This window comes from Engraulis encrasicolus, chromosome 22, assembly GCF_034702125.1.
Source record: "Engraulis encrasicolus isolate BLACKSEA-1 chromosome 22, IST_EnEncr_1.0, whole genome shotgun sequence".
In the NCBI taxonomy this organism is placed as follows: Eukaryota; Metazoa; Chordata; class Actinopteri; order Clupeiformes; family Engraulidae; genus Engraulis; species Engraulis encrasicolus.
This window is the reverse complement of record NC_085878.1, coordinates 43,357,488-43,379,987: the sequence shown is the minus strand read 5'-3', so window position 1 is coordinate 43,379,987 and position 22,500 is coordinate 43,357,488. Positions and strand designations below refer to the sequence as shown.

The following is a 22,500-nucleotide window of genomic DNA, read 5'->3' as shown; positions in this document are numbered from 1 at the left end:
TGCAAGAGTATTTTGACTTGACCACGCTACTTCATGAGGAGGTGGTGTCAGTTCACATGGAGATGACCAATGCCCTGAACGCCATCAACCCCCAGAGGGAGTACGATAGCTTCATCCAGCAGAACAGGTACTGTACCGCAGGCTACACACACCTACCCTACACTACAGTACTTCACTACCAATCAGACACTCGCCCTGAGTGACAGGCAGGCTACACACACCTACTCTACCCTACAGACTCAACTACCAACCATACACACACCTACCCTACCCTACAGTACTTACCCACCAATCAGACACACACCTACCCTACACTACAGTACTTACTTACCAATCAGACACTCGCCCTGAGTGACAGGCAGGCTACACACACCTACCCTAACCTACAGTACTTACCTGCTAACCAGACACAGGCTGCACACACCTATCGTACCCTACAGTACTCACCTGCCAATCAGGCACTGGCCCTGAGTGACAGGCAGGGAAGTCCGCAGGGGGAGGGCAAAGGAGTCAGTTGTCCTAGGCCCAAGGAAAGAGGGGGCTCAGAAATGGCTTTTCATTACATTGTATTTATGGGATAGGGGATAACTTTGTCCTGCGCCCGGGAAAGTTGTCAGCAGCACTGGTGTTAGGTATGCCATTGCCATAACAAAAAGAGAAACGTCACAATGTGAGGCAGTGTAACAAGTGTCACAGGTGTCACGAGCCAATTGCCTGAAGTGCTGTGTGGGTGTGATTAGGTATTTATCAAGTGCACCTTGCAAGTTTTTTTTCCGCAAGAAGTTATTAAGTGTACAAGAGTTGTTTGGCCTTAAGAAAAGTTTTGTAATTAGATTTACTTATCTCTTACAAATGTTGGCATTATTTCAAGTCATAGCCAGGTTTAATTAAAGGCTTTTCCACTGCTCGAATCCTCGTCAGGGCCTTATATTAGAGGTTCATCCAAATTTGACCATGCAGACAGAATATTTGCATAGCCATGCTGAGGGTCAACACATAGATAAGTACCTCCATCTGATGAACACAGCAACACTTCCTCCTGCCCTCATATTTGTCTCTCATGAACTTTATTAACATCTCCAATGTACTCCATGTACTTTCACATTCCAATTTTTTTCACACAGACAATAAACTTGTTTTGCATTTCAACCAGTGTGGTAAACAGAGATGGTATTTGAACAGAGTTCATGAAGGTTGAAGTAGGCGTTTCTGCCATGGACAAAGTTGTTTTTGTACACCTGTATTGGAAAAAGAGTGTCTGAAAAAAAACAGAGATAAGGTATTTTGACAAATCTCATGGAGGTGTATTGAAGTACTTATTATGTTGCAGACAAAGTAGTTTTCGCACTGTTGGACTGAAAAAGAATGTGTATTGTGGAGGAAACAGAGATAATATATTTTGATAAAGTTCATGAAGGGTTTTTGAAGGGCAGCAATGCAGCCCTAGGTGACATGCCATACAGCACAGTACGTGAGTGCAGACAATGAGCAATGCTGGCGCCAAGGCCGAGGCTTAATCTGAGATCTGCTGAGATTAGACCGAAATCCTGCTCCTGATAGAGTACAGAAGAAGGACAGCTGACTCACGGTTAACAGTGGAGAAATTGGATGATTTAATACATTACGATAAAACAAAATATGAATACTACCGGAGTGCCATCTGATTTTTTTTATTATTTGTTTAAATTCAAGATATGGTTGTGTTGCAAACAATGGAGTTTATTAAATTTGTTTCCGATTTCCCTTAGTCTTGCCCTCCCTTGCCCTGTCTTTAACCTAGCAACACCACATCACCACAGGTGTTGTTCCTACAGCCTATAGACTTATCTATATGATGTTCAGGTCAATTACATTAACTGAAACTCTGTACTGTATACTCCATACATAAACATTCACCTAATCTCTTCACTGTAACATGTTTTTAAGGTTTGGGTTCAGTGAGTGTAAACATTAGAAATATTGTTCCCTTTAGGTACACCATATAGAGGAATGGTTTACGCACAGGAACTCAGCATCCAGTTTAAGTGGATTTAGATGAAAACGCATTCCGAATACCGAGCTCCATGTTAGCTGGTTTCAGCAAGCTTTCAGTTGCACCAACATGCAATTACCCTTCTGCCCATTTGTCTCTGTATTAAAAAAACGAATTACTGCAGTTACTGCAGCTGTTATCCTTTCATTTATCACATGTGTTGACATGGTACTGACACTGAATAACTGAGTAACACACATATTCAATGCATACTGTAGACACTCGCAGATGCACAAACAGAGAGAGAGAGAGAGACAGAAAGAGAGAGGTGCACGCATGCACGCACGCACACGTGTGCACGCACGCACGCACGCACACACACACACACACACACACACACACACACACACACACACACACACACACACACACTAACATCACGGCATAATCTAATAAACATGAAGGAAAGGAGAGTATGGAGCCAGTGGGAGCATATTAAAGCTCATGGTGGCTATCTGATCTGCAGCTAACTGGAGCTGGCCATGCATAACTAATACAGGGTCACATTTCATAGCATCCTGTTGACAGGCAGGGAAAGGACACAGGTACACACACACACACACACACACACACACACACACACACACACACACACACACACACACACACACACACACACACACACACACACACACACACACACACACACACACACACACACGTACATTCACGCCACATTAAGCACATCATGATTAGGTATTTTTAATGGCAGGTGCATTAGAGGACAATGGCTTTTAAATAGCCTTGTTATTTTGTAGCAGTAAAGAATATTTTGTGTGTAATGATCATCAAAAAATGGTTAAGGTATATAGGAAGTGTATAATGTTTGAACATTTGTGTGTGTGTGCCTTTGTGTGTTCCTGTGTCTGTTTCCGTGTGCGTGTGCGTGTGCGTGTGTGTGTGTGTGTGTGTGTGCGTGTGCGTGTGCGTGTGCGTGTGCGTGTGTGTGTGTGTGTGTGTGTGTGTGTGTGTGTGTGTGTGTGTGTGTGTGTGTGTCTAGGTCTGTAGCAGAGGTGCCTGCGTGTGTGGAGTTTGACTCCAGTGTTCTGGACGAGGCGGAGGACCTTCAGGCAGGGGAGCTGGTGCTCAACGAACTGACCATAGAGGGCGTACAACACAGGTGAGGACTCAGCACTCTTTCACTATTTCACTCTTTCACTCATTCATCCACTCACTCACTCACTCACTTAATAAATCAATCAATCAATTAAGCAAGCAAGCAAGCAAGCAAGCAGGCAGGCAAGCAAGCAAGCACTCACTCACTCACTCACTCACTCACTCACTCACTCACTCACTCACTCACTCACTCACTCAATCAATCAATCAATCAATCAATCATGCATTCATTCATTCATTCATTTATTCACTCATTCATTCATTTACTCTTTCATTCATGTTTTCATGCAATAGTTTATTCATTTCTTCATGGAGTAATTTATTCATTCATTTATTTGTCTATCAATTCATTCTGTTTTTTAAAAAGTAATTAATTCATCCATTTGCTCAGTCATCCGTACATCAATTCATTTATTCGTCTGTTCAGCCTCTCTAAATCTGTCTGGCTGTTTTTTTGTTTTTGTTTGTTTGCTCAATGTTATCTTCTATTTATTTTTATCTTTGCCCTGAACTCCCAGCAGATAATTAAATGACCTGTGTGACTGTGATACCTGTTTTATTATAATTGCAGAGATAGACTCAGCCATGCACAGAATGGAAATAGAGACACACACACGAACACACGCATGCACGTGTGCATGCGCACACATACACACATGCACACACATACACAATCTCCATTTGCTAACACACACATATCGCTGCCTTTTGTATGCATGACATGCCTCCCACTTTCCATGCCCTGCTACTTTGTTCATTCATTGCAATAACCGCATGGTGTGCCATTTTACTTTCCGTGATAGCTATTATAAATCTACCGATATCAAGGGTGAATGAACGTGCTCTATTTTTAGTAGAGTTCAGTTAGTCTGGTATCACAAAGACTGTCAAGCGAGAAGCCACTTTCTGTTTGTCAGTCAACCAAAGCTCTGGTCATGTCTGTGTTGTTGAGCGGGATCTATTTGTGTGTCCATGTTCTGCTAGACAGTACCTGATATAGATGCTTATCTAGAGCACAGTGTCAGGGCTTGCCTTTGACTAATAGCATTTCCACCATACTACATAGGGGAGACGCTGATGTTTATCATGTCAAGCAGCAACTGACTATCTGTCTGTTTGCTTGTCTGTCTGTCTGCCTGTCTGTTGGTCTGTTTTTTTGTCTGTCTGTCGGTCTGTTGTAATCTGACTGTGCTCAGTTGTTACGGTATGTGTACTGCAAGTTGAAATGTGCTGCCACTTTAGCCAGAACAGAACACCGGAACTTGACTCTTACTGTAGCTACACTAGATAGGTTACATGACTGGGCCGAGTGTTGAAATGAGAAACAGTTCCACCTCCAACCTGTTGAATCCCTGAAAAAGAAAATCACTTTGGTTGCTGCAGCCTAGTAATATGCACTGTAACACCATCCCAGTCGTACACTTCACTGTTTGTTGAAAAGACTTCACTACCGTAGCCCTACTCTAATGACATCACACATGTCTTACACAAGTCTTAACGCCTTAGTCATTGCCATTCTGGTAACAACAAACTTTTAACAGGGGCTGTGTCTTAGTTAAAGGCAGACAGCTGGTGTGTATAGTATGTGGACACTTTGCAAACATTGACACTGGGTAGGACAGGTGATGGAACTGAAGTTCCTGGTAGCTCTATTGTTTTTCTTCCTGTTCAGTTGTAGTTGGTATTTGCCCCTGGACATGAACTTCTCTCTAGTACTTCCTTTCATCAAAAAGTGTGGATGTGTTTAGTGTGTTCAAATATAACTTGAACATGGTATTTGGAGAGATGACTCTATTCAAGTAATGACCGAAAGTGCAACTAGGCACAGTGGGCTACTGCACTGTACTGTTACGCCAGGGTTTGAATCTGGCCTGGCGTTGTTTCCTGATCCTTCCCCATCTCTCTCCCTCGCCACTCATTTCCTGTCTCTCTCACTGGCCTGTCTAAATAATATACGTGTAGAAGACCAAATAATATCTTGAAAAGTGCACCCAGGCCTGTCATGTTCTCTCCATAGCATCAGATCCACTTTCCCCTTGTAAAAGTAACACCTGTACCCTTGGCTATGGGCCCAATGTTTTTACGCAATGAACATTGGTCCCAGGGGCCAGGTGCACTCATTGCATATATAATACCCCACGCAATGGCACTGCAGTGCTGATGTAGCCCTTCGCGGAGATTGCAAACGCTCCTCCCAGTCATCGCCGTCCTCTGTTTTCTTGCAGCAGTGCAGAAGTTATTGAAGCTTGCAGTCGCTCGGCCGCTCAGCCCCGCTACAATAAATGGCCTCTGATTGCTGATGGAGTCACTAAGGCGCAATGAGAAGGACGCAAAATTAGCCAAATCAACTGCAGCCCGTGAAGCCCTACACTGGTTTTAGTATCCAATTACAGCATTTATAGCCAATGACTGCGTAATGGAGGCCATTACAGTCTGTCAATGTTTATTTCGCTTGATGAACAGAGAACAAACAGTTTGTGTATGGATAAGTACACTTTGGTGGAGACTCAGAGATGCCATTTTGCCCAGGCAGGAGAAGGTCAGACTGTAGTGGTGTCTAATGTAGCAGTCCCAGAAGACCTTCTATTCCTTAACCTCAGACCTTTTTGTGTGAAGCGCACTGTCAGTCAGTTTGAATTGCCTTGCTTCTCCTTGCTGTAGAGCTCAGGTGTCCTTTATTTGCGGTGTGTTTCCATCTCACGCCTCAGTTGGGTTAATGACAGCACCTGATTATTACTCTCGGCTAGAGAGAGGAAGCTGTATCATCCGTATTTTAGTCCTGGAGTGCAATATCTCTTATGGGACGGTTCAATTATCCTTTCTGCTTGCTCACTTCCTTGCCTGCTCGTAAGGTAACAATCTGTGTGCGAATTAACATTGGGGTTGCTGGCCATACTTAGTTATGCAAAGCTAGGCAAGAAAGATGTAGAAGCCGGCAGGGTGTGGGACCATCATTCTTTTAATAACTCTTCGTATAAATGAGAAAAGTGCAGGCCTCACCACCAGTACTGTGTCCTCTGAAACTCAAACACTGCTGTCTCATTATCGCTAATAATTGAGGTGTGAAATTCTCAATTTCCGCCGTGATCGATGGCACAAAATTGCACCGATCGAGCCCGAAAAAGTGATTCCACCAACTACACCCCTAAGTAATGAAGCAGTCAATAGGGGTGACGTCTTCGCTGTAATAATGTGGTTATAATGTGGAGCTTGGAGCTTGTAATTATCAAGTTTCCTTTCTCTGTGCACCAGGTCTGCATATCGGGCCTTCCTTCTTGATGTCTTCTTTATAGGAAAGACATGTAGGCCCTTTCCTTATTTCAGAATGGATATTAGTGCAGCCACTAGGGAGTTGTTGAGTCCAGTGAACTAGAGATGCTTATCCCCCCCCCCCATTATATGCCTTCAGGAAAGGGATCTTAGAAACCACACATCACGGGCGTAATATCCATCATAAACAAAACAAAATAACACAACACTAGAATTATGTTCCCAAGCGAATTTTAATTAACGTGACATTTTGGGGGAATGCACCGTAACTGATGAGAGCCGCATGGTCAAAACATCGTATTAATTAAAATGTGTTAGGATCATAATTCTGCTGTCTTTGTTTTATTTATTTGTTTGTTTGTTTTGTTTTGTGTTGTTTTGTTTACCTGCTCTTGTGCAGCACTTAGACTGTGGTTTGTAGATGAATGCCCATGCTCTAAACTAATACATTTGCATTAACTGTATGCATAACCTCCCTCTTGGGTGTTGTGGAAATGCCTGGAGGGTGAGGCATTGTAGCCCTGAGTGGTGCTTATGTGTGAAGGAGGGGGTCCTTGAGAGCGTTATACACATTCTTAATATTATACAGCTGACTGGTAATGAACCCACTGATCTGAGGGAAGTGCTATCAATGCAGATGTGGAAACCCACCTTACGCCGCTGCAGTACAATATTACCATGAATGTGCTGCAGGCGATTTGTAATGTTGTTGATGTAAACATATACAATGCAATATAGAGAGAGAGAGAGAGAGAGAGAGAGAGAGAGAGAGAACCCTGCCTAACAATGCTCCCATCTGATATCATCATGTATAGGTTTATTGCCTAATTTTGTAGATAGATACACAGTAGGAAGTAAGGAAGAAAAAAAGAAAGGAGAGAAAGGAGGATATAAAAAAGAAAGAAAGAAAGAGAGACAGCACTTGGAATATTGGATTGTGTCTGTGGATGTGGCGATGTTTTTTTCCCTCCTTTCACAGATGTTTGCATTCTGAAATTGACCTTGTATTGGCCAGGTAGCCATAAATTGTATTAGCCACATGTCATAAATCCATTTTGGACACGGTGGCCTGGCTGCTGTCTTTGCAAAAAAAAGAAGCGTAAGTAGGGCCTCATAAATCTTCACGATGTATTGTATGGTAATATGCACAAACAGTAATTTGCCAGGGAAGAGTGATCGTAGTCAGTTCTGGAAAATGTGTTTTATATGCTTTGTTGTGAAACTGATGGAGAAGAAAGGACATTGTTGTCCCGGGGAGTACATTACAGCAAACGTGACCAAGAGCATTGCCACAGAGCGAGCTGTCACTGTGTCATTCACACACTGCCAATGACAAAGACTGTCACTTAGTTGGTGGTGTGTTTGTGTGTGTGCGTGTGGGTTCGTGTGCGTGTGTGTGTGTGTGTGTGCGTGTGCGTGTGCGTGTGCGTGTGCGTGTGTGTGGTTGTGTGTGTAAGTGCGTGCGTGCGTGCTTGCTTGCATGATTGTCTCTGTATGGGTGTGTCTGTGTAAGGGTTTTGTTGAAAAGTAAAACCACAGTATGTGGCAAAGCATGTTAGATGTGTTACCATGGCGTGTGACAAACATGTGAAACAGAATCAGCAACGCTTGTGCGTGCGTGTGTGTTTGTGTGTTTGTGTGTGCGTGTCTGCGTGCATGTGTGCGTGCGTGTGTGTGTACGGCCCGCAAAGCTGTCTGCACTGCAAGGCCCCGATATCATGTCAATGTTATGCAGTTTCACATGAAATATGACGTTTTGTAAAGCAATCTTAGAAATTACATTTACAATCAGATTAATTATATTTCCAAGGGTCCTAGTGAGGGTGGGGTCTGATGTAAAGATGGCCTCCTTCAACATAGGCCTAAGTTGCAGGGGGAAATCCTGGCTCGTGTTGATAGTAAGGCCCTTTTAGGACTTCATGAAATTTGAAGTGGCCCTCCTAATGAAAGCAGTTCCTCACCCCTTCCTCTCTGCTGTGTGCTGTCCTTGGCTCCAACAGGCTGAGCACGGTGGAGGACGAGCTGTTGAGTCTGACGTCCACCCTGGGGAACCAGCAGGCCACCGTCACCCAGCTGGAGCTGGACCTGCAGGCGGAGCAGGAGGGCCCCGAGATCAGGGGACAAAGGTGGGACAGCATTTTGACCAGGACTCCCTAAGCACCAGTGATGGGCAAGCTGGAATTGAGACGCTACAATCCATTGCCAAATATTCCAAAAGACCTGGTTTTACCTCTCCAATTAGGCAATCACCTCAGGTGAAAGCAGGTGATTTGGAATATATGGCACTGAATTGTGCTTTTGAATCCAGGTTGCCCATCACTGCCTAGCACACACACTTAGTCTTAATAGAACTTTACTGGCTAGATGGAATAACTAAAAAACAAGTTGTGGTAGGGCTTGGATGGTTGGAAGTGGGGGAGAGATGGCATTGCAGTGTGTTGGAATACGTTGAGCTCAGAGATGAGGGTGGGAGAGGTCTGGATCAGACTGGGAGGGGTGGAGATTGAGCTTGGATCTGAGTGCGGCAAAGGTGAGATAAATGTGAAAAATGTCAGTTCAACCAGGATTCTTCTGCTCCCACATTTAATTATTTTACGTTTCAGGTGAAAACCCTTCCTCACACATCTGAAGAAGGGTTTTCACCTGAAATGTTACAATTTTTAAAAAATAAAAAAAGTGGGAGCAGAAAAATCCTGGTTGATGCCAGCCTTTTCATCTTTTATCTTATTATTTGGTTGTCCTGCTCCCAGGTCAGACATTCTGGATGTGCAGCCTTTAACCTACTCCTTGGGCAAAGGTGAGATGCAATTATGAACTGGAGTTCCAAGCAAAAGACACACTTGATCGCAATGGGACTTTCCTGTCTAAAAACAGGTTGTGGGAGAGCTGAGGAGGATGGAGAGGGGGTCTGGATGATATTGGGGTTGGTGGAGTAGATTGAGTCTGAGGGTGAGGGTCCAAAGGTGGGACACAGGTCATGGGAGTGGTGGGAAGGCATTGGGTTTGAGGGGACTGAGACTGGGGTGGGATAGAGTACATCGACTGAGCCTGGAATAGGGATGGTGGGGTGATGGATGGGGTGGAGTGTGGTGTTGGGGGAAGTCTGGGGAGGTTTTTAGGGTGCTGCAAGAGATGTGTAGGCCTGGATGAAATTGGCTGGCTTGCTTTTCTGAAAACGTTATCTGCCACTCTGATTTGGTACTTGCTGTGTTGCCCTGCTTTTTGTAAAAATGTCACCGTCACAGCACCAGTCAACACTGCAACACTGTGGTGTGTTTCTATCTTTTTCTCTGTTAGCCTATCTGCCCTCTATCTCCCTCTCTATCTTTCTCTCTATCAGTCTCTCTCTCTGTCTTTCTCTACTGAGTCTGAGAGGCCAGAAGTCAGTAGAGTCCACTTGCCATTTGAGTGTTGCGGTTGCAGAACGCGTTGACATCAGAAGTCACATGCCAGTTCCAGGGAGGCCATATTAGTCCTGACAAGCCAAAAAATGTCTCACCAAACGGAGGCTTTTCTACACCACATAGTCAATATGGCAACAACAAACACACAGCCCTGTCTCACTCTCTCAAATTGTCATTCACACGTACACAACTGTGTGTGTCTCTCTCTCTCTCCTTCTCGCTCGCAGCACTTCACACTTTTTCTCAGAGTCCATTAGGTACTCCTCTAGAGAGCTACTCTCCTCCACACCCACAGAGTTTTCAATCCATCTTTCACCCCATCCGGCTGTATCCCTCTCTTGCTCATCTCTCTCTCTCTCTCTCTCTCTCTCTCTCTCTCTCTCTCTCTCTCTCTCTGGTTATGGCTCTCTGGGTCTGTTTCATACCATCTTTCTTTCACTCTCTCTCTTTATCATTGCCTCTACAGCAGTTTTACACCCCACACTCTCCATATCTCTATCTCTTCTTCTTCTTCTTCTTCTTCTTCTTCTTCTTCTTCTTCTTCTTCTTCTTCTTCTTCTTCTTCTTCTTCTTCTTCCTCTTCTTCTTCTTCTTCTTCTTCTCTCCACTCTCTGTTGCAGGAGTGACTGTGTTTCAGTTGATGATAGTGGTGGTGGGGCTGCATGTTGACAGAATAAGAAGAGATGTAGATTGCTCTCTCTCTTTCTCTCTCTCTCTCTCTCTCTCTCTCTCTCTCTCTCTCTCTCTCTCTCTCTCTCTCTCTCTCTCTCTCTCTCTCTCTCTCTCGCTTTCGCTCTCTCTCTTCATGTAGTGTGAATGAGAGGAGATGTGTAGAGTGGAGTGGCCTCTCTCTGCTCATTTGTCTTGGTTTATGTGGCTGTCTAAAGTCATTAGTGGCTACAGCTGATTTATAGGAAGTTAATACGCTGTATAATTAATAAGAAGCCTCTCCGGTGCATGTCAGACCGCTATTACTCTGCTTTTACGTAGTGGTACTGGCCTGGGTTTTATCCTTGAAGTGTGTGTGTGTTTTTGAAAGTGTGCGTGTGTGCGCGTGTGTCTGTGTGTCTGTGTGTCTGTGTGTGTGTGTGTGTGGTGAATGTTTGTGTGCCTGTGTGGTGTGTGCAGGTAGGCATGTGTTTGTGTGTTTGGTTGTTTGTGTGTGTGGACAAGAGATGTGTGTTTTGTATTTATGAGGGCACGCATTTTCTTTGCTTTTAGGAGGCAGTGCGAGCCTTCAAGTCGACTTTGATCAGTGTAAAAGGGGGCAGCGTGTTGACACAAATTGCACATCAAGCATGTGTGCAGCCACCCATCAAAACATCACAGGCATCCTCACTTAGACACACACACACACAGACACACACAGACACACGCACACACACACACACACACACACACACACACACACACACACACACACACACACACACACACACACACACACACACACACACACACACACACACTGCAAGCATGTTCTGGGGCTGATGAGCTGTGTTGATTGGAGCTCGTTAGTGATTCCTCCAGCTGCACCTCCGTAGCAACCAGGTCGCGCAAGTCAGTCTTTTAATGGCCAAACAAACAACAACTCTCCAAAGAGTTAATGGGCAAACTTTTGTGAACTATGGAGTCTTTGTTGTTATTGTTTGTGCGTTTTTGCATGTGCCAGGATGTTGTGTTTTCGGATGTGTGTGTGTGTGTGTGTGTGTGTGTGTGTGTGTGTGTGTGTGTGTGTGTGTGTGTGTGTGTGTGTGTGTGTGTGTGTGTGTGTGTGTGTGTGTGTGTGTGTGTGTAGCTCGTACAGCACCTGCTGAATAATGTTTGTGTGTGTTCTGGAAGTGGAATGTGTGTACTTTATGCTATTTCATGTGCATTGCGCCCGCATATAATCAACTGTTGAACATGTTTATGTATTAGGTTGCCTTGAACGCCCACAACTCTTCTTTTGCATTATTGTTCCTTTGTACCAACAGAACTTCAAATTCAGTCTGTTATATTATGATTTATGTTCGACACAATAGGCTTGGCATTTTCAATTACAGTGAATTTAATGTTACAGTGTTTTTAATGAAAAATCAAACGTTTGTGTTGAGGCTGTTCTGATCAAAACCAGGAAGGAGAATCATGTATTGGGTAGACAATAAAAAATGTAGTGTCAATATAACTTTTTAAGAGTTCAAATGAACTGCATTTCAGATAACATTTCAAGCCTTCAAACCTATTGTGCCATTTTACTCCATGGTCGGTGTAACATTATCAGAGTCAATGCTACTCAGTACTGTGTGTGTGTGTGTTATCTGCAGAATCTGTCAGTTCATCAAGCGTCAAGTGTTCATCATTTTTGTGTGTGTGTGTGTCTGTGTGTCTGTGTGTCTGTGTGTGTCTGTGTGTGTATACTATACTGTCTATCTATATGTATATGTGTATTATCTGCAGGATCTACCAGTTCAGCAAGCGCAACGCGCTGGAGGACAGCCGTCAGCAGGTGGTGGTGTCCATGGTAACGCGTGCACGTCTGGAGGCCCAGCGGCTGCTATTGGCCGAGAGGCTTCAGAGCCTGGGCTCCCGGGAGCCGCCGCGCATCCTGGAGCTGGACGACGACCGCCGATCCATCACGTCATCCTCCTCCATAGTGAGTATGAGTATATGCACACACACTGAATATAGCAACTCACACATGCATATATGCATACAAACACTGGGAATATGACAAAGTGGGACATACGGGTAGGGTGTCCTGGGCCCAGAGAGGGGGGGTTGAATTAGGTCCTCATTTGTAAATATTGGGACACACAGACTCACACACAGACACACATACACACACGCACGCACACACAAACACGCACACACGTACACTGACACCACACACACAAGCAATCGCCACACAGACAACACTCCATCACCTCTGCCTACTACAGTATGCATACAGTACTGCACACACGCATACGCGCACACACTCACACACTCACACACACACACGTGTCACACACTCACACACACACGTGTCACGCATGCACGCTCGCACATGCATTCTACCTGTAACAAGGTCTATTTTTGGAAAAGGAAATCGATTTGCAACTCATTTATCAAGTGCCCTTACATACTCTGCAAAAGCACCATGCACTGATAAGTGCTTTGCATATACAGTATGTTGTGCTGGGGTGAGAGATGCATGTCAAATAGGGCACAGTTCACATTACCATAAAGGGGCATAGTTGACCCTGCAGGTGACATTTGACCAACTGAGGGTGGGAGACTGAAGAACACAGACATTATATATAGCTTAAGTCAACCCTCATGGCTCAAGGCTTATAAATCCTGCCTGAAAGTGAAGCGCCATTTTCTGAAATGATGCCGTTTTCATTTTAAGGTAGCATCAGGCATTTGGAACTGGGTTTAATTTGTCCATTTCAAATTCAACCAATAAGTCAGGGACCTTATTGATACTATCTGAGAAGCACACTGGAAAACACACCATAATTACCTCCACTAAGGAGGTTATATTTTCGGTTGCATTGGTTTGTTTGTCTGTTTGTCTGTCAGCAGGATTACTCAAAAAGTTATGAACGGATTTTGATGAAATTTTGTTGTTGATAATAATAAAAGGATCAAATGGTGATCTGGATCACGATCCGGATCCAGGATTTTTAAAAAAAGATTCTTCACCATTGCGGGATAGGGTGAATTTTGATATTCCAGTTTCTAACTCCACAAAAACAAGGCAGAAAGACTTGAAGATTCTTATATTATTTGTATAAGCATAGGATTCCACAGCGTGTAGATGTTATGGTGTCAGTGACCCCATGGCCTTGCCGGAGGTGTGCGCTCTCTGAGTGCTTCTAGTTTTTGAAGATTTTTGAAAATGGCTGAAAACAATTTCTGAAAAGAGCTCCAAAAGTAATGCTGTGCTGAAGTAGCCAGGCTGCCGCCACCTTGTGCCTCCGCTCAATTCCATTTCTCTATAACAACTTGGTCAGGAATGAAGGGACAGAAATCGGCCGATGCATCAAGCTGGAGTGGAGGTGCTCATTGTGAGAAATGAGCCTTAGCTCAGAGCTCTTCTAGCTTGGCTGAAAGCTGAAACCTCTCGCAATTGAAAATAACGGTTAGCAGTTAGCGGTGAAACTTGCTTTTAGTCCGTGTTAGTGTGCGGGAAGTTGTAGTGGGTGTGTGGGTGTGTGGTTGGGTTTGGTGTTGGTGTGACAGAAGTTATAGTGCGTGAGCATGCATGTGTGTGTGTTTTATGTTCACGTTTATGTGTTTATGCTTGTTTGTATTCTTGTCTGTTCTTTTATTTACCTATTCATTTCTCTATGCACCAGTGATAATACTGCACAAGTGTGTCCCTGTGTATGGTTATGACTGGGAGTCAATACCCCAAGCTGAGCATTGAAACCAACACTGACTGTTCTAAAGTTGCAATGCCTAACACACCCATTGGGGAGTGGGAGCAGAAGCAAGCAACTTTCTCTTCACAGCAGTAGTCATGGGATAATTAGAATTTGCCAGACTCCATTAGTTTATGAAGAATGAATTGGTTAGGAAGTCTTCAATGAAGTCTTCATCAAGTCTATGAGACAGTCTGAATGTGTGTGTGTGTGTGTGACTTGCCAGGGTTGATGAACTAACTACAGCCTAGAGGAATCATGTATTAACTCACTACTCCCACCATAGCTGGCAGTTATTGAGCCTTGGTTCAGGAAAAAAAGCTGTTAGGAAGAAAGCCTTTTAAAATAAAGACTTTGAAGCTGTAACCTATCCAGGTCTGCACTATGCCATCTTTATAATATTAGCGTTTTTTTATCCACTTCATACCACAGTGTTTGTGCAGGAGTAAAGACATAAGGCAGATAGTTGGAAAATAGGTACTGGACAGAATGTTATGGTCCATTACCCAGGGTATCGAACTTAGCCTTGATTGAAGAAGCTCCCTGTGCCGCTCCTCTTGAATCATAATTACTGCTTGTGCCATTTCTGGTCATTTACGGGAAAATGACAGTCAGTCCTGATCTACTGCCCACCGACCAACAGAGCTTTCCCGGAATTGCCTATTTTAGCTTTCAATTGGTCAGTACAGGTGAGGCCAACTTTTTTTTGTTATTCCTGGTCACTCTTCGAGGGCTGTACAGTGGAAGAATTGTATCCATCCATCTTCTGTGTTGGGAATATGTGCTTACATTGCCTTTTCCTTGTGTTGCTGCTTGGTGATAACTTGGTTTCTGTTACACCAAGCTTGTGAATGGAGCTTGAACTGGAAAACGTCCCATACAGGAGGGATAAGGCCCATGATCCACCAGACATGTGATGTGAGCTTGACATTGCACCACCCTACATACTGTATTTCAATGTGAAGTGAATTCGATCCAACACAGCACAAACCTGCAAAAACATTGCATCACACAGCACTAAGGGGGTCTATCAAATGTACTATTGGACATGTTTTTAAAACAATTGCAAAGTTGTGCCTTGAAATCAACGCTAGATAGACCAGAGAGGCCATTCATCATAAGTGAACTGTACAGCTTATTACTGAGGAGGTTGCATTTTTTGTCAGCAAATGATTGCTGTGAGAGAGCTGAGAGGAGAGAAATGGCCTTTGGCCGGAGAAGGAAGTTTGCTCATTCACACTAAAACGACACACTGCAGCGTAGAAAGTGTACACACGAGCGGAAAGTGGGCTTGCTTTCTCACTTTTTTTTTAAAACGTGGAACTTCCTCCCAGCGTCAGCATGCATCCCCCCTACTGCAACGGTTTCACAGTTAGTGCTGCACACAGAGAAGCACGTTGTTCCTGAGAAGTAGTTCTTCTTTTTCAACTATATGGGCTAGTAATTGCAGCAGTAAAGAGGCACGTTAGTTCCTGATTCTCTCTCAGAGGAAGGTGTGACAACAGACTCAGTATGGTTTGAGGCCTTGTAGTGTGTGCTGGTGGTTGGTGGGCATCACGTGTGATGGGGCGCTGTACTGTACAGACTTGTGTAACCTACAGAGTGAAAAGGGAAACTACACATGTTACTAAGTTAAGTCAATTGCAGGGAAGTTGCTCAACATGGACTTTCGTGGGGAAAAATACGTAGCTGTATTTGAGCAAAATACACAGACAGAGAATGTACACAAACCACATGATGTACCACAGGGAAGTTTTTTTGGCTTGATAAGAATCTCTGAACGTTGCTTTTTAGATCAACTAAACTTTTAGAGACAACTCTGAAAAATGAGACCCCATCTTGCCTCTGATATCTTTGCCAAGCAAATGTTTCGAATGGAAATTTGTCTTTTTCCACTCTGGAACACATTGTGATTGTTGGTTTTACAAGCGACACCATATCGTAAAGTATCCCATTTTCACAAGTGAATCTTGGACTTCTATTTCTGTCACACCAACTGTGCATGAAGGAATTGATTGAATAGAATTTAAGGTGCCCCTGAAGCAGTGCTCTACAGTAGTCAGTGGGAAATGGTCCATTTTGCCTAAGAATATGCTGGCGTGGCTGAAACATTTCCATAATACTGCATCCCAAATACAGAGGAGAGGAGGCGGCCCTGGCCAGGAGTCCATCCAGGGCGAAGCAGCATGCAAATGAGGCAGCGCAGTGGCCCAGCAGGAGCATATTAGATAAGGCTGGCAGCCCTGTGCAGCGCAGTGCATTATGGGTATATGCAGGGAGCCGATAGGGTTGGGAAAAGGGGTCAGCTGTCCAGGGGCCACGGAGATGGGGGGCCCTGAACTGGGTCTTCATCCTGGGCCGGGCAAAAGCTGTCTGCGGCCCTGGGTGTATTCAAGGACAGATAGCACCAGCCATCTCAGCAGGTCAGTTAAGCAGAGGTTGGCCTCTTATCCACGTGCATAAGGCAAATGCTGAGCAGAGGCCACAGGTTATTGCACCGCTCAGTAGTTTGGTCCATCTTAAAATAATGCCAATGTTTTCAAAAAATCTGCTTCAGCCTTTCGTCAGCTTTGGGTGAAATTTGCGAAGAGGTGCCTCTGAATACACTTTGCTGCCCTCCTTGGGTTTTAATCGTGCGCTCTTCTCTTTAAAGTTCAGTTAAGGGGCAGTTCCGCTTCCAACCAGTGGGGTGACCAGAGAATTAAACTATGTATTGTTGCTTTATCGCTTGATATGGGGCTTTATAAGACTCAAAATAGTACAAAACTTGTTTTCTCTCTCTTTTTCTCACAATTCCTCTTCTTGTTCACAATTCAATGGCAGTTCACACATCCACTCCGACTATTGACAAGCTCTAAGGCAGGACTACAGAATGTTGCGTGCGTGTGTGTGTGTACATGTGCTTGCATGTATGAGTGTGTGGTCCTATACGTATGTGTTTGTGGGTCATGGGTGTACTGTACACTCTATGATACTTTCAGTCTTGGGTAAGTGATTAGGGCGTCAGACTTGTGGCCCAAAGGTTTCCGGTTCGACTCTCGACCCATCAGTGGGAAGTAATTAACCCATATACTGTACGCTGCATTCAGGATCCTTGAGATTTGAGGGGTTTTGTTATTGAAAATATGGGTATGTTAGAGTAGAATGAACACATTCTAGTGCAAAATGAGGGTCTTGTTAGCTTTTAAATGCAATTTATTTCATATTTTATGAACTTCGGAGGCTGAGATATTCAGGTTTTAATAGGCAGAAGGCACCTTTTCCCAAAAAGGGCTTAGGCTAAAATCGGTGCTCTCTCCCATCTTCCTCCATGACTGAGGTACCCTGAACATGGTACTGTCCCACCGCACTGCTTCCTTGGGCCACCAGTTGGGGTTGCCCCCTGGCACGAGTGAGGTGAAATGCAATTGTGTGTAGTGAGCACTGCGTGCCGTGGAGTGCTGTGTCACAATGATGATGGGAGTTGCCCAGGTGGACTTTCACTTTCGCTTTCATGAGTTCTCCTGATCAGATCACATTTTAAAACATATTTGTGCAACCAAAGCAGCTATAACCCCATTGCCTGAAAATAGGCCAGTTTTTCTGCCAGTGTCATCAAGATATTTAAACTTCATAATGTGTTTTAGCATATGAAGTGTTCAGACACGTCCAGAATTTTATGTTTGATTCATTTTTTTAAAACAAATGTACTGAAGTAGTGCCGTAGTGCTGTAATTCTGCCCAGTATGCATAGTTGGGCCACTTTGATTGAACTTTTAGCATGCATCAGCATCAGCAAAAAGCTTTCCTGTAGGGCCTCTACGTATTTCTTGCATTGGGTGACCAATTTACTGCACTGCACAGAAAACATCCTGGTACAGATGTGGCCAAACAGCAGTGAAATGACGCTACTGTTTATCGAGGATAATGTCTCCTTTTGATCATCTATCTATCTATCTATCTATCTGTCTGTCTGTCTGTCTGTCTGTCTGTCTGTCTGTCTGTCTGTCCGTCCGTCCGTCCGTCCGTCCGTCCGTCCGTCCGTCCGTCCGTCCGTCCGTCCGTCCGTCCGTCCGTCCGTCTGTCTGTCTGTGTTGCTTCAACATGTACAAAGTACATGTTCTCATCATCGATATCTATAGAGTAACTGTATAAATATTCATGGCTCCCAGAATACAGCTTCCCCATTTCTGCAAATACTGCAGCACTCTGTGTTTCACAGGCTGCAGTCCTGGCCTTGCCACCCTCCTCTGTTTATGGGAAATGAAAACGCCTCATTTGCCAGCCTGTCATCGGACAGCACTGTTTTCTAGCACATCTACAGTTGTGGGAAAACACATTATCCTTGTGCAGTCATGTTGTTGTTAACTAACAGTTCTTGAGTTCTCTCTCTCTCTCTCTCTCTCTCTCTCTCTCTCTCTCTCTCTCTCTCTCTCTCTCTCTCTCTCTCTCTCTCTCTCACACACACACACACACACCCTCTCTCTCTCTCTCGCTCTCTCTGGCCGTGCCACACGCAGTCATGTTGTGTTTTATAGTACTTCTCTCTCCTCTCTCTGGCACGCACTCACGCTCGCACGCACACACACACACACACACACACACACACACACACACACACACACACACACACACACACACACACACACACACACACACACACACACACACACACACACACACACACACACACATGCTCATTATGCCATATGTCTTCATCACTTCCTTTGTCTGTGTTCCTCCATCAATGCCTGTCTTTTTTGTGGTTTTCAGGGTGGAGGAACAGAGTTCAAGCTTCCCAACGTGGAGTCTGTCCTATCCCATCTCAGTGCCCTCTTCAAGCCCAAGTACACGGTCAGTGCTCTCCTTCACAGCTCCCTCACTCCTCGTGTCCTGATGTTGCCTCTAGACTGGGCCAAGTCTACAGTCACTTTATTGCCAAATTGCCTTGCACCGTTGCCAACACTTGCCAAGGACATTGTGACGGACTAGTTAGCCCCTTCAGTAGCAGCAGGTGTTGTAACAACATCTGTCTGTCTGTCTGTCTGTCTGTCTGTCTGTCTGTCTGTCTGTCTGTCTGTCAGTCATACTCACTCCTGTCGTCTCCTCTCTCCTTGTTCCGCCTGTCTTTTCCTGTCGTGTGTAATAGCTAGTGTATTCCCCCTTCTCCTTACTCTGCCATCAGCCCAATTTATCCTCTCTTGTCGCTGAGAACTGTTTCCTGTTTCTTCTCGTGAACTTCCCTTCTATGCTCCACTGGTGCCAGACAGGCAGATACTAGTGCTGGTGATTGATTGGCTGTTATAAAGGTGTGGGAAAGGTGCTGAGATCACTCCAAGAGTCACACAAGGTCTCGATGACTGACTGTGTGCAGTACATGAGGACCTAGAGTCACTGTGGCTACGTATTGAAAAGAAGTGAATATGAGTAAACAAACGGGTGGTGGGTGCTCTGTTCTAATGCAGCCGTTACAGGTAGTTAGTTGCTCATTGATGACCTAATGTTGTGTCTGACCTGGGTCATATCCCCACAGTAAGATCCAAAAAGTCAGAGATAAGAATGTGCACATATCAGTAGCACAGGTTCTGGACCAAACAGAAGATAACTGGGAGGAAATGAGAAAGGTCCGCAACATTGTGCTCTATGCTGCCAAACAAAGTGTATCATTTCCTTTCATGTCCCAACTGTAACCTCTTTCTCTTACACTCCTTTCCTGTGAACATTTCTGGACACGGCCATAGCCTCCTTATGTGGCCTTTTGACCTCTGCCCTGTTCCCCCTGTCCTGTCCTGATGCAGGTTCCTCCTGCGCTGTCTCCGGTGAGCGAGGTGGAGAAGCCCCTGAGCCAACAGGGCTGGTACCACGGCGCCATCCCCCGCCTGGAGGTGCAGGAGCTGCTCAAGAACGACGGAGACTTCCTGGTTTGTTTGTTTGTTTGCTTGTTTGTTGGTTTCATTCAAGAATCTGTTTATTCGTCCTGAGGGAATTTGTCTTGGACATACCTATAGCTGCCGCATAACACACAACACATGACACAAAAAACACATACAAGTGACATCACAGAGATGCATAAAGTGCATACTTAAAGTGCATACCTACAGTTGTACAGCCTCCTACAAACATACATGGCATTACATTCTCTTGTTATTATCGCCGAGGCAACACAATAGGTCATCGACTGACGAAGGCAACAGCTGAACTGCAGCTGACACTAAAAATAAACGCAAGAAGGTACATGTAAGAACTTGAAGAGTGTGATCTATCCTTTTATTCTGTTTGGTTATTCATTGGAGTGCACCAACACAGAATAACACAGTGTTCTCAAATGAAGACCGTAGGTCATGACGTGTGGTAGGCTTGGAAACCTGGGATGAAAAATAAGGGCTATCTTTAAACCGATTGAATGAGCTCATTAAAATTATGAACGTCAATATGGTGGTGAATCACCAGGTGTTCATCTCATGAAGTAAGTGGTTTACAGAGCCATTTCATGTTCGAAGAGAAGATAGGATGTTTACTCTTTACCGTAAGTAAGGAGATCAGAAATCAGTGATTAGTTCTCAGCATTAGTTCTCAGTGATTAGTTCTCAGCAAGGTGTTTTAAACAAAGAGTTAGAGTATTTTTGTGGAATAAAGTGGAGAACTAGGTGACGTAGGAATGTGATGGCATATGTGTATGTGATATCTGTTACATGTTTTTGTTATGTCTTGTCCTCTTCCATCAGGGACCATGTTGGAAATAAGTGTTTACACTTTTACATGTTATCCCTTGGATACCTTTTTGTCTTCCTATATCCATAAATAAACCAAACCAAACAAACCAAGCATTCAATATTTCTGAACATAACTTCAGGCAATCTCTCTCTCTCTTTCTCTCTTTATCTCTTTCTCTCTTTCTCTCTCTCTCTCTCTCTCTCTCTCTCTCTCTCTCTCTCTCTCTCTCTCTCTCTCTCTCTCTCTCTCTCTCTCTCTCTCTCTCTCTCTTCCTCCTCTCTAAACCGTATGTGTTTGTACCTAGAGGGGTTGCGTGTGTTTTGCTCCACTGGGAAATATTGTTATGCAGCTACCGCTAGTAGTAAATATTTATCTCTGTATTGGTGACTAATGCATTCTGAGAGCCACGTTTGCTCTGTAAACATCGTTGTGTCATTCTGCATGCAATACGCTAACTTCAAATGAGTACTGTACAATTTCTGTTTCTCTCTCTCCCTCTTTCTTTGTGTGTGCACATGCTTGTGTGTGTGCGTGCGTGCGTGAATGTATGCCTGCGTGCGTGCGTGCTTGTGTTTGTGTGTGTGTGTGTGTATCTGCGTGCGTGTCTGCGTGCTTGTGTGTGCGTGTGCGTGCGTGCGTGCGTTTGTGTTTGTGTGTGTGTGTGTGTGTGTGTGTGTGTGCGTGCGTGCATGCGTTTGTGTTTGTGTGTGTGTGTGTGTGTGTGTGTGTGTAATATTGCCATTGGCAGGTGAGGGAGAGCCAGGGTAAGCAGGAGTATGTGATCTCTGTTCACTGGGGAGGCCAGTGCCGACACTTCCTTATCCAGAGCGCTGAGGTACTGCACTGCACTGCACTGCACTGTAGAGAGCTGATTAGACTGGGGTTGTATTGTCATGTGGAGTGTGTGTTATTTGTGAGTTTTTTTTCCATGAATGTTCTAGATATTTTTTCCATGGATGTTTGGGTGTTAAGGTGTGTGCGAGTGTGCGTGTGAATGTCTGAGTGAGTGAGTGAGTGAGTGAGTGAGTGAGTGAGTGAGTGAGTGAGTGAGTGAGTGAGTGAGTGAGTGAGTGAGTGAGTGAGTGAGTGAGTGAGTGTGTGTGTGTGTGTGTGTGTGTGTGTGTGTGTGTGTGTGTGTGTGTGTGGGTGTGGGTGTGGGTGTGTGGTGCATGTTTGTGACTATTTTTGTTTCAGATGTGTCATTATCATAATTGCTGGGTTTTTTTCCCACCATCCCCAACTCTCTATGTCTCTGTTTTAATTAACTCTCAGCCCACGTTTCTGTCTGTCTCTGTCTCTGTCTCTGTCTCTGTCTCTCTCTCTCTCTCTCTCTCTCTCTCTCTCTCACTCTCTCTCTCTCTCTCTCTCTCTCTCTCTCTCTCTCTCTCTCTCTCTCTCTCTCTCTCTCTCTCTCTCTCTCTCTCTCTCTCTCTCTCTCTCTCTCTCTGTCTCTAGAACATGTATCGTCTGGATGGAGAGAGTTTTCGCAGTATCCCCCTGCTGGTGAACCACTTAAAAAACTCTAATCAGAGTGTTACCAAGCGGTGTGACATCAGGCTTTATAAGCCTATTATGAAGGTACTGACACACACAC

The 22,500-nt window shown here is 44.6% G+C and overlaps 1 protein-coding gene across 1 annotated transcript in view; it reads left to right on the top strand.

The window, feature by feature from the left end:
- The window catches only part of fes (FES proto-oncogene, tyrosine kinase), a 51,414-nt gene that overhangs the window by 13,279 nt on the left and 15,635 nt on the right, over positions 1-22,500 (top strand). Inside the window, exons 6-13 of the mRNA XM_063189141.1 lie at positions 1-127; positions 3,033-3,152; positions 8,419-8,544; positions 12,262-12,457; positions 18,966-19,046; positions 19,991-20,113; positions 21,655-21,741; positions 22,362-22,484. The exon at positions 1-127 is cut by the window's left edge and continues 11 nt beyond it. Of these exons, the coding sequence (XP_063045211.1) occupies positions 1-127; positions 3,033-3,152; positions 8,419-8,544; positions 12,262-12,457; positions 18,966-19,046; positions 19,991-20,113; positions 21,655-21,741; positions 22,362-22,484 (983 nt within the window). The remainder of the gene's footprint in view (positions 128-3,032; positions 3,153-8,418; positions 8,545-12,261; positions 12,458-18,965; positions 19,047-19,990; positions 20,114-21,654; positions 21,742-22,361; positions 22,485-22,500) is intronic.